Below are 13130 nucleotides of genomic sequence, written 5' to 3' on the forward strand. Positions count from 1 at the left end.
AAAGATGACAGGGACACGTTTCAAAGTCATACGAATAATCGCTAGACCAACTTGCATTGGATGCTACGTGCTTTGTGAAACAAGGTTTTTCCCTCAAGAATATGAGTTCCCCCCCCCCCCCCCCTCCTAGATCCAGGGCTGCTGTGCATGCATGAATCTGCCAGCTTGCTTACACAGCCAACAGCCACGTTTCTGTAGCTAGAAGCGGAAGAAGATACTACTCAACCACGCATGTGCATGATCCCACTCATAACTGCTAAAACAAATCTAATGTTAACAGTTGTGACATGCTCATCAGAGGCAATTTGTTGTTACAAAGCATCACATTGTCTTCCTAAGGCCTTTGACACACTTTGCTGTTGGCAGGCGCTTGTATGATCACTGTGTTTTGTTGTTGTATATGACACATTTCCTTTGCAATTTAAGTTTTATTTTTGTTTTCTCTCTCATTCATGTTTTATTGCTGCAGGATTATTCTGCAGTAGCAGGATACAGTAACATCCTTTGTTAGAGTATTGGTTCTTAACAGTCAAAATTACAAAAATTTAACTGAGAACAAAAACAATGAAAAATTCCCGGAATTAAAAAAAAAAAAATCCCGGGTTTTCCCTGGTTTTCTCTAGGATGAAATAATTCCCGGGTTTTTCCCAGATCTCCCAGTTGTCCCAGGTCGTAGGCACCCTGCTTACACACCGAACTTTTTCCTGTGGGGATTCTTCAAGGTTCTAGTTCACCCATCCGGATGCAAAACACCTAGAAACGAAGAGGAATTAATGGATCGCATTCAACATGCCGCCAATCACATCTGGGCAATGACAGGAATCTTTGAAAGAGTTCGGCAAGATACCGTTCGATGTTACCAAGCTTGTGTTGTATCAGAGGGTCACCAGTTCGAGCACCTGCTTTAACTAAACAATGTCCTAGCTACAGAAACGGCCCTTTTCAGGGCCGACACAATTTGTAAAAGACTTTCTGTACACAAATTAACAGCTGTTGATGAGTTTGTCCCCAGTATGTCTCATTATGAAACTACTATGGATGTGTCAGGACCCCAGCGGATTGGTCCCCATAGTGGAAGGCTGGTGTGCTGCCACTGAGCATGGATACATCGTGATCTCCAGCAGGCAAAGCATTTGCAGTCATGAGTTGTCCAGAGCATCCGGCAACAGGGCAATCCCACGACCAATCAGAGTGCATGGCATCAAGTTCCCGTAGTTTAAAAATTGTGCATTGTCAACCTACACGATATTAGTAACTTTGTTTCCCACTGGTACCAGCTGTCCAGGGCTAAAATTCCATGACACATTTTTTCTCCACCCTGTGTGTGTCTAAATCTCCGGAATTCTGATAGGTTGGTGTTGCCCTTCAATATATTCTCTTTTCCCGTTACCCACCAGGCCTCAACCTCCGTTAATTTCAAGTTTCCGCCGCTCGTACCTCACCTGTCATTCAACAACATCTTTGCCTCAGTACTTCCGCCTCGACTGACATCTCTGCCCAACCTATTTGCATATGTCTGCCTGTGTCTGTATATGTGCGGATGGATGTGTGTGCGCGCGCGATCGAGAGTGTATACCTGTCCTTTTTTCCCCCTAAGGTAAGTCTTTCCGCTCCCGGGATTAGAATGACTCCTTACCCTCTCCCTTAAAACCCACATCCTTTCGTCTTTCCCTATCCTTCCGAAGAAGAGGGTTAATTTTCATCTGTGTGGAATGTAGATGGTGAAATATCGATCTGTTTTGTAACATCTTTTTCGAAATTACACTCTCCACACCATCAGTAACAAGCTTTCTTCATTAACTGAAAGTCACTCGTCACTCGTTCCTTCTAGCACTTGTGGCACTTCACAGTTTCAAGAAACAAGGATTGACTACAAAACGGTATGAAAGCAGACTGCAGAAGAGTGGGCAGAAAGTAACTAGGTATCATTAAATGGCTGTTACTTTCTTAATATTGATGGAATAATTCTGGAAATAGCACAAACATACAGAAAAGTAAACAGGATAGTGATTTTTCATGCCAGTTAGTACCAACGATGGCCATGACAGGCAGTACACTCAGAGAATGAGCACAGATTGCTTCACGCTACAATGTGTGGAATTCGATCGCTCTTATGCAAACATGGTGGTATACAGTAAAGGGAAGGAATGTCACAATTCACCCAGAGACAATAAAGAATGGTCACATGAAGCTGATGACCACAGGTTTGGTAAAGGATGCAGCAAAAACAGGTCATCCATCCACGTCTCGGTGTCCTGAGAATGTGGCAATTGTGCAAAACATGTTCAGTCGTAGCCTAGGGAAATCAACATCCAGGTAGTTCATGAGAGAGGACTCACAAGGCACACTATGCATCAGGTGTTCATATAGAATTAAACTTTCAATCAAGGACACCCTGTTATATGCAGAGCTGACACCATAAAACAGTGATTGCAGAATGGAGTATGGAAGATTGGCCTCAACTGTTTCACAAAATCCTCTGAAGTGATAAGGCCGTATTCCATGTAGGAAGTTTTGCCAATCAGCACAATTGCCAGGATCCTGGAGTTACTGTGGAGAAGATGCATTCTTGTCCAAAATTGACCAAGTGGTGTGGAATAACACTGAAAATTTCATCAGCCCATATCTCATGCATGACAACGACAATGGATTGCTACCTTCAAAATCTTCAGGATTATGTTTGGCCCATGCTATCTGGATGGGAAAATACTGATGACATTATCTTCATGCAAGATGGCACACGGTCTCAATTTGCAAATGTCGTGTAGAACTTGTCAGATGATAAATTCCCAGGACATCAGCTGAGGAGACATGAACCTCATGAATGGCATGCAAGAAGTCCGAAGCAAATACTCTTGACCTCTTCCCCCCCCCCCCCCCCCACACACACACACATTCTTATGTTTCATCAGGTGCTCATTCAGCACCACGCTGGTGTCCCTCCATTGCAGAGTATTTAGGCTGCTGCCAAACTGTGCTTCAGCCGGTACCACTCTAGGCTTCATGCTGGTCACACCAACAGCTGACCAATCAAAATTATCACTCATGCCATGAGCACTTTCCACCAATGCTATGCTGGACTGTAGTCCGCCACTACCAGGTGCCACACGTCGCTGCACATTGCCCCTGGTTAGCGTTGTCGTCACGCTATCGTCTCCGATGTCTTTCGACACCCAATGCCCCAAAAGCCCATCGTCCTTGAGGGCACACTCCAAGTAGCAGGTTGTAGTCTACCATCCATCATCCTCAGCTCCTTCTGCTCTGCTGCTTACTACGACACATGGATTCAATGTGTAGGCATGTCTCACATCTCAGGCAATGTCCAGGAGTGACATTTCTATTTGTAATTTAGAAGTGTGGACATTCATCCATGGTCACTGTGTTTGAGTTCTGTTTCTTATATTGATAATAAACAGTTATTCTGGCACTTGCACATTTTGTTGGCAGGCCTTAGCACTCCTCACCCACTGACATAGAAGAGATAAAGTCAACTTTACTTTATGCAAAGCTACACTGCATCACCAATATACAATCAAGTTTGATACATTTCTTTCTTTTTTCAGAAATTCACAGTGTCATTACAATAATGTGATATATCAATGAGCATTGCTCTTGATAAGCTCTTGAACACCATTAAATATAGTAAATGAGGTAATTCCAGCAAATAAGAAATAACTTTTGCTGCAATATCCCTACTCAGTAAGTGACGAATATTAACTGAAGAGCTAAGTACTGGTCCTCTTGGGTACTAAAATTTGTTGTGAAACTGGAAGCAATACCTTGAATCATTTGTGAAAAATTACCTAATGTAAGTCATGCACATAGAAACACATAATGAAGTTCAATATACTGTAAGTTTAGCAAATGTTACCTATCGAGGTTACCTGAAACTCGGGCAGTGGAATGTACAGACGTTTCACAAGTCTGCGGCGCGCTGCCTCATCCAGTTCCTGAGGCCTATTTGTTGCCCCTATAACTAATATACGATCTTCTTCTCCAGTTGCAGCACCATCCTGTTAAAATTAATTTTTGGCATTGGTGTCTTTCTTTCTTTTTTTTTTTTTTTCTTCTTCAGGAGTGATAAGTTACACCTTGCATGGATTCAGTCAACAAATCACATATAGTTGTAGGTTACGACATTAGATTAAAGATACATGAAACTTAGGAGGGATCAAACAAATAAACAATTATGGAAAGAGATGTATCTATGCAAGGAGATACCTGCTCAAAATTTTACAATGACGACATGAAATGTGAACAACAACATAGTCTTTGTATCAAAAGCCTCTCATTTGTTGCCTCTGAAATCTGTCATTTGTCGTAAGTGCCTCATGCTGTTGCTTCAAATGGACATCTGGTGTTCAGAATGAAGTTTTATAATCTGTTACCAATGTTACCGAAGTCTAACAGGTTGTCAGTAGACATCAGGCATCAAATTTGAATCCCCCCCCCCCCCCCCCTTCTTTAAGCCTAAATAATACCTTATCAGCCACTTCTCTTATAATTTATCAGAATAACTGGACTCAGGTAGGTAATTTCCAGTGAACATTAATCTTCTTTGAAGTCAGTACAGTTATGTAAATGCTTGGTGTGAAGTAGCAGAAGGAATTCATATAATTACATAACAGCCACACTGTCCTTCGATTGAAAAAACAAAAAAACACCCTCCCTAGGCATTGCATGTTGCTTCTCTAAAATAGAGTTGTTTATTTGCTACTCACATTTGATGAAATAACCAGACATATTGGCAATAAACACACCAGTACTACTATAAGCTTCTGTGTTATGGCACAGTGAGCATACCTGTAATTTTACAACAGTATTTAAAACACACTGCAATCCAATTAAAGTTTCTTGATGTTTGACACCTGTCACTTGCCATTGCAGTGTTACCACATAAGCTGCTGCTTGGCTATAGGTGACACACAAACATAGAAGGTCACTTCACAAATGCTGTTAATGTGTAACGCGAACAAATGTTGAAAGTACCCACTGTGAGGTGTATCGGGAATGTGAGAAGCTCTGTCAACAGATGATTTTAAGTGACAGATGACTGAGCTGTGACAGATGATGCGTTTTGTTGTCCTGAATTTAAACTCCTGTCCTAATCCAACCACAACCTCAGGATGTGCACTGTACCCGAGAAAATGGCGGTCAACAATTTGCAGCAGAACTAAAATCATTATTGCTTTGTTCATATTGATTAAAGCTAATCTCTAGGAGCAAACTCAAGACAGAAAAAAAATCAGTTTAGGCACCAATAGCATACTGTAATTCCTCGCTGTCATTGGTTACCTGAAACTGTCTTCACACAGGCTGCACAAGCAGCTACCTTACCAACCAATCAGCAGTCCTTGTTGATAATTGGCTGCAGATTGTAGGGGACACAGGCAGATTGCAGGAAAAAAAAGAAGAAAGAAAGAAAGATAGGAAGAAACATAAGAGCAAGAAAAAGAGTAAATATGACAATCAAAAATATGTGTCAAGGAATTAGAAATAAAAAATTGCATTTAATCCAATTAATTGGATAAAAATAATAGTAAAATAATAATCAAACTCTTTTGGTTAGATTCAGAAATTAAAAAAAAATTGTTAGATCTGACGAGATTCGAACCTATGACTTTATAGATGGGAGGTTTCTACGCTATCCATTGCGCTACACTACAACACAGAATTCAGTAGTTATATTTATGACTATCATGAGCCAGTAACAATGACGAATTGCAACATTCAAAAATTCGGCTTCATGCAATTTCGCATGAAGTTTATCTAATGTAAACTGATATCTGTGATTATGATAACTGTATATGTGGTGCTGAATCGCATCTTGTGCAGAAGTACCCAATAGTGTTTGGTTAGTGCTTTGTACGGAACTTGTGTATTTCATTAGCATCATTGTGTGTGTTGTTTTTGGTGTGGTTATCATGTGTAACGAATATGAAATAAAAGTGCCAGACCCATGATTCAGGATCCAAACGCATCAAGAATGAATGCTGGAGAAGAAATTGGAAATGAACTGACCTATTGTGGCAGTCAGACAACGGTGAAGGGCTCAGTCACGATGTTGAGTGCTCTGATTAGAGAAAACCAGCTCCAACACATGAAGTGTCGACCATCAACTAATTTTAATCAGACTATACTCAACAATTCTAATACACAAATTACTTTGAAAATGTTATCTCAACAGGTGCCTCCCTAAAGGGACACTTAGTGCCTCATTTGTTCTACATTGCAGGCCATTAAAATTGTAACACCACGAAGGACCGCAAATAAACTAATTTTACTTATTTTGCATACACAGTATAATAGAAAGAATACGTGATCAGATTAGTAGGTGATTTAAGAGTATATAGGGCACAAAATTTAGAACACAGAATCACTACCTCTGGCAGCAACAACCTGGCAGTATATTGAGCCAAACTGAGCTTGAGTGATAGATATGGTTACATCAGTCCATGTTATTTCCTCTATGCCAGAGTCCATCAGTTGTAGAGGCTGGCGAGTGGTGGCATGCAAGTCTTTTGGCCACATCACCAGACGTTTTCAATAGGTGAGAGATCAGGGGAACATGCTGACCAGAACAACAGTCAAACACACTTCATATTGAGGTAGATCAAGACAGCATAAGCAACATGTGTGAAAGCTAGTGTCACAAAGATCTTGAAGATAAGACAAAGCCACAAGCTTGAACATCTCAAAAATAGAGTGGCCCACTGTCCAAATTATCAGCTATGTGAACCAGAGATGATCATGTTTTTAGCCAACGACATTCCATATGGTAGTGATAGCTCCTGGCCCCATATGACAACTACTAGTGCAATCTTCAAATGGCTCTGAGCACTATGGGACTTAACATCTGAGGTCATCAGTCCCCTAGAACTTAGAACTACTTAAACCTAACTAACCTAAGGACATCGCACACATCCATGCCTGAGGCAGGATTCGAACCTGCGACCGTAGCAGTCCCGCGGTTCCGGACTGAGCGCCTAGAACCGCGAGACCACCGCGGCCGGCACTAGTGCAATCTGACAACATTCTTTCCCCTCAAAGCCTCCACATATACATATATGTCCATCATGATGCAGTACACAGAACCGTAACTTGTCTTAAAAGACGAGATGGTGTCACTCCTGTCTCAAGTGGTGTCATTGGGTGTACCACTGTCTGAGTACCTGCCCCTCTCTGCTGCCATGTCAAGGGAAGCCGTAACAATTGTAGACATGCCGACAGTGTGTGGCTTGCGAGACATTGCACTGTCTGTGTCGTTACCTGTCTTGCTGTAAACAAGCCCTGACTCAACCTGTGTGAGGTACCTGTATGACCCTGCTGACTGAATCAACAATCCTCTGAGGTGATAGTCACATGGCACCATTGAGATACTGTATGGTGTTCTGTGTGGCCCTCATGAACCTGTTGATTTCATTTTCGCATGACAGTTGTGGAATTCTGATTAACAAAGAGTATAAAGTGTAGTTCTGATAGAACACAATTCTGCTGCTCCCAAATACCAACACAGGCTGGTAGACAGTTCTCTTTCTCAAATAAAGCATAACAGTATATTCTTGCAACAATTAACATTCAAATGCAATTTCTGAATGAGAAACCTGCTGTGTAATCTTGTATATAGATTGTAGATGGCGTTACTCCTGCTTGCTTTGTGTAAATGTGCTGAAATGCTCATTATCTGCATATCCAATCATGTAGTATACTTCGTGCCAATTCATTGATTGTTCCAATTATAATGGCCAGCAGTGTATTAGCCAATCAGGCTTCACTATGTATCCAAATTGTCTTTTACTAACAATGCTATTTTTACCATTTTTATACCCAATTTAGAACTATTTTGCACACTGTTGTGCTGTGCTATTGCTGATCTTTGTTTGTATCTACATTTTATCAGGTTCGGTCTGCTATATCAATCGTATACGCACACTGCACAAGTAGGAACTGTTTCATAAAAGTTAACCTCCAACAGAAGAAATATATACAATATGAAAGGACAAGGGTGTATAAGGGAATAAAAAAGGATTGGTAATAAGAGGGAGAATAGAACGGCCACAGTGATCCCGCTGCAAGGTGTCACAGCATGCTCAACAACAGAATATTCAATATTTATTATGCAGGCAGTTTGTCTGTGCTCATTCATTCTGACAGATAACTTGTTAGTGCTCTTATATCAGCATAATCTCGATTAAGTAAATTATGCAAGTAGTGTGACCAGAGTATGTGATATCTATGGGCTGTGTAGAACAGCTCTTACCAAAATGATCATTCATGTGAGCAAGAGGCACTTAATAAAAAGATGTGATTAGGAATGTATAGGTTCATTACTAAGAATGATTGAAGTTTGGTGCATTATTCTCAGCATAGGGGAAAAATTTTGGAATGCTATTCCCACCAATCTTATTTCACAGTACTCATGAATGTAGAACAGCTGCCAAGAGTAGATATTGGTCCAAAATGGTAGTCACCGAGCTCAGCTCCCGTCTTTGATCTACTGATAACTAGCAGTTAATAATAGTAACCTGAAATTTGAATCTTCATTATTAGTTGACTGCTATTAACAAACTGTCTCCTGCAGCTTCTCTCTTTCCAGATACAGGTTTGGATAAGCATCTGTCAGTTTTATCTCTTCTTTATATCATTATTCTCGTAAGAAATTTAAAAAGACAGAAACTACAATTTCCATCAAAATTTTAAATGTGGTGTGTATCATTCATGTTACGCATACATACATCTTTTGTTACAAATACTCTTAGCTTGTAAAGGTTCTAGAACAGGTGTACCACGAGTTTCACTTGTTGTAAACTTGCCTACAACCTTCTACCAGTCACAACCTGTTTTCGTCTCCCTCTTTCAGAGTGATTCTTCTAAAGATGTATTTTAATGCTACCATACCAAGTCAAAATTAAGTTCTCTGAGAAGGAATTCTACACTATATTTTCCCCAATGTTGCCAAAATGACTACTATTATGATATTTGTCTCTACAATGCTAGGAAGAACAAGCAAAGACAGAAATCTACTGTAAATTCTTACCATAAGAAGGTACGAAGCATCCATGCAGTATTTAATTCGATACTCAAGGAGTAGTAGTATGGGAAGACAGTATAGGCAGACACAAATTTGAGTTTTTAAGCACGGATGAAACCGAAATAACTGTGGAACACTTGCAAATGGGTGTATAACCATAATTATTCAGATAACATAAGAGTACAGTATTTTTTAACTCAAAAAATATAAGTGGAGTATTCTTACCAGCTGAACAAGGAATTCAGTTTTTATGCGCCGAGAGCTTTCATGTTCAGTCTCACTTCTTTGACTTAACAGAGAGTCAATTTCATCTATGAAGACAACAGATGGTTGATGACACCTAGGAATATTACACATAATAATTTACAAAATTCCTTGTTTAATAGTAAATCAAGACATTCATAGAGCTCGTGTGAACAATAAACATACCTCGCCACAGCAAACAAAGCTCTAACCATTTTTTCTCCTTCACCAATCCACTTTGATGTCAGGGAAGATGCACTTATACTGAAGAATGTTGAACGTGATTGTGAAGCAATACATTTACCAATAAGTGTTTTGCCTGTACCAGGTGGTCCAAACAGAAGAATCCCTTTTGGTGGCCTACGCAGACCAGTGAAGATATCAGGTCTGAGCATAGGCCAGACAACAATTTCCTGTCAATATCAGAGCCAGATGAGAAAGCATATGATAACACATTATTCAGATATAATATTTAGACAAAATGTATTAATCTTAGCACTATTAAATATACACTGGGAACTTTGAAAATAAGTTACATATGTTGTCTCATGCTAAAATCACTGTGCAATATGAGTGGCTCATTGTCAGATGTTTGTATATGTCAACATTTCCTGCAGAGACATTTCTGTTGTGGTGCAGATGGCAGATGCATCACAGCTTGGGAGTGAAATGGTGCAACAACAGAAAATGTACTCCAAAGTTAAAGAACACTTAACAGTATGATTCTTGTGGGCAAAATGTCTAAATTGCATACACATTCACCATGAAATTCTGGCATTATATGAACCAAATGCATCATCTCATTCAGTTGTAGTGAAATGATGTCAGCAATTTGACCACTGCCACATAAACGTGGGAGGTGGTGGTGATCAGGATGGAAGGCCATCAACGTCGACCACAGAGGACAATGTCCAGGGATCGAGGGGTGAACATCTGAGAGGAAACATTTTCCGTGACCAAGTAGCAGATTTCTATTGCCAAAGAAATGAATGATTTGTAGAACTTTTCAACTGCTGTTTAGGGACTTGGTGGCTATGTTGAAAACTAGTGTCATTCAACTGCGTCACTTCTGAAGTGTTTTGCAGCATTCAATAAAAGTTATCTGACCTCACGCAATAATCTGTAACTTATTTTCTGAAGTCCCCTCAGTGTTCTATAGGTAAGTGAAATTCTACCTGGATTGTAGACTTTGCAAATTCAAGTCCAGCTATGTCATCCCATGTGATAGGGGCTCCACAGTCCATAATTTCATTTCGTATTAACTCAATCATTTTCGGGTCAATGTTTTTCAGTCTTTCATCCTCTTCTTGTACCATTCCCTGGTTATAATCATTTCTTGGATGCCTTTCCAGCATATCTCCTCTGTAACAAAAAATTGTCAGATTCTTTTCTGCAGTTACTTGTCTGTTATCTGCTCATACAATGGGTATGCCTCATGTACTGGTTAATCATTCCTAATCAAATCGCTTGTGAAGTGGCACACTGTCTCGACAGTTGGTTATACTGCATTTTATCAGAAAGTTGAGTGCAGCTGTGTGTTCGTGTGTCAGCTGTTGTGAGAAGCTTGTATTGTTGATTTGTTACAGAAATGGGACAGTTTAAATTAGAACAGCAAATTGATATTGTGGAGTGTTACATAAAGGCAGGTTCCATCCAGAAATGTTTCAAGTAAAGTATCCTGGCAGGGAACACCCCATGACCAGCACTATTCAAGATCTGTACAAGAAATGGAGGGCTGTAGGGTCTGTTTACAATGTGCAAAGGAATATTCAACCGACTGTCAGGATCCCTGAAACTATAAACAGAATTCACACGGACATTACAAGAAGTTCCCGCAAGTCGGTAAGGAGGTTGTTGTACAGGTTGGTTTACATTGTGTCATCATGTACTAAAAAATATCAAATTAAAAGCCTATCATGTGAGTGTGAGTTGAAATTTGAGGATCAGGAAAAAAAAAGGAGTTCATTATTGTAACTGGCTGTTAACATTGATTGCTAACTGTTACCTGGGTCCATTGTTTTACTTTATGTTCTTGTCAGGTTATGCAAACTCCCAAAACTGCACATACTGATTAAAGGACAATGCTCATATGCTACATAAAGAACATTTCCACCTAGAGAAAATAGGTGTTTGGTGTGCATTTCCCAGTGTGCACATTACTGGCCCCACATTTTTCAATTACACCTTACACAGCACTAGATAACTAGAGATCTTTAACTCTTTCTATTCACGATTAACAGATGTAGAGAAGCTTTATGCAGTTTTCCAACAAGATGGAGCAAGTGCTCAAACATCCAAGACAGACTCAAGTGCTCAAACATCCAAGACAGACTCTGGCCCCCAAGATCCCCCAGACATAACATTGTGTGATTTATATTTCTGGGGGGCACTAAAAATTAAAGTGTATGCTGACAGTCCTTGTACAGTAGATGATCTTAAACAAAACATTACAAGAGAAATTAACAACACCAGCCCGCAGAATTACAGCGTGTTGCTGGTAACGTCATCACACAAAGTCAACAATGTCTGGAAGCCCACAGTCACCACTTCCAGCATCTCTTACAATCAGGTAACTAAATGTTTTTTCACTTTTACTATTATCTACTATTTTTTAGTTAGCTCACTGTTACTTCAATCTTGGGCAGAAGGCATATTAGTTTTATGTGGGAAACCCTGTATAAGAATGCGCATATTAGAAAAAAAAAGAAAGTAAGTTGCTAGTCACCACATTGCACTAGAGGCAGCATACATTACAGAACATATGGGAATGGCACATTAAATGAGCAAACGATTCAGATATGATTATAATATCCTAATTCAGCTGCTGGAAGCAAACAGTGTGACATGTATTAACAGCTCAAGCAAACAAAAAGCTCTAAATGTTTGTTGAAGATAGCTCTAATCAAACAATAAAGGATGCAGCACTGACACGGATTGCATGTCCTTCTACAATTTTCATTTTGTTTAGTTAGACACATTTAGGTCATTTGTATATTTTAATGATGTGGAATGAGTTATGTAACAAATATTTAAATTATGCAATTTTGTCATATGTAGATATGGTTGGAGACTGTGGCTGTTATATAAATAAATTGTTGATGATGTACAGCAACCATCCACAAACTGGTTTCAGGTTACTTTACTCAAAAAGTACCATTATCAGTTTTGAATTTCTTTTTAAATTTCATCATCAGACAGTTTTTCATGCCTTCATCAATACATCTTACACATTGGTTTCCTGTTAGCTGCCCTACGATAAACAATAATTTACAAATTATAAATGTGTAATCAAAATGGTTGCAACACATTTTTGTTGTAATGCAATTTACTTGAAATGCCCATCTGGCGCATCTGCTAATACAAATGCACCAGATGAACATTTCCCGTAAGCTGCATTTCAACACAAATATGTAGCACAACCATTTTGGTTACACATTAGTAATCTGTAAATTATTGTTTATCCTACAGTAACTAACAGGAAACCAATGTGTAATATGTATTGATGAATATATGAAAAGAGTCTGATGATGAATTGTAAAAATTTCCAAAACGGTGACAGTACTTTTTGAGTAAAGTAGCCTGAAACCAATTTGCAGCTGGATGCTGTACACAATCAACAATTCATTACGATATTTAGTTTAATAACAAAACTGGCTTGGAATCCATTTGCACAGTATAAGCTGCAAGGGACTGAATGTAATTCTTCCAAATGCCTGGACATACATTTTCAGCTTTGCTATTTGTCTTGCATCATCAGGTGATCAAAGATTGTGGTAATGACATAATCCACCCCTTTCTCAGCCAGATGTTTTTAATGAGGTAACGATGTTCATTTTTCTTTGCACCACTTGTGCAC

At 39.4% G+C, this 13130-nt stretch overlaps 1 protein-coding gene across 1 annotated transcript in view; it reads right to left on the reverse strand.

Annotated features, from left to right (window-relative positions):
- LOC126251864 (fidgetin-like protein 1) overlaps positions 1–13130 on the reverse strand; it is a 179369-nt gene that overhangs the window by 31586 nt on the left and 134653 nt on the right. The window contains exons 7-10 of the mRNA XM_049952550.1: positions 10450–10636; positions 9461–9687; positions 9257–9371; positions 3885–4013 (exon numbers count right to left, since the gene is read on the reverse strand). Of these exons, the coding sequence (XP_049808507.1) occupies positions 3885–4013; positions 9257–9371; positions 9461–9687; positions 10450–10636 (658 nt within the window). The remainder of the gene's footprint in view (positions 1–3884; positions 4014–9256; positions 9372–9460; positions 9688–10449; positions 10637–13130) is intronic.

The sequence above is a fragment of the Schistocerca nitens genome, chromosome 4 (assembly GCF_023898315.1).
Source record: "Schistocerca nitens isolate TAMUIC-IGC-003100 chromosome 4, iqSchNite1.1, whole genome shotgun sequence".
Classification (NCBI taxonomy): domain Eukaryota; kingdom Metazoa; phylum Arthropoda; class Insecta; order Orthoptera; family Acrididae; genus Schistocerca; species Schistocerca nitens.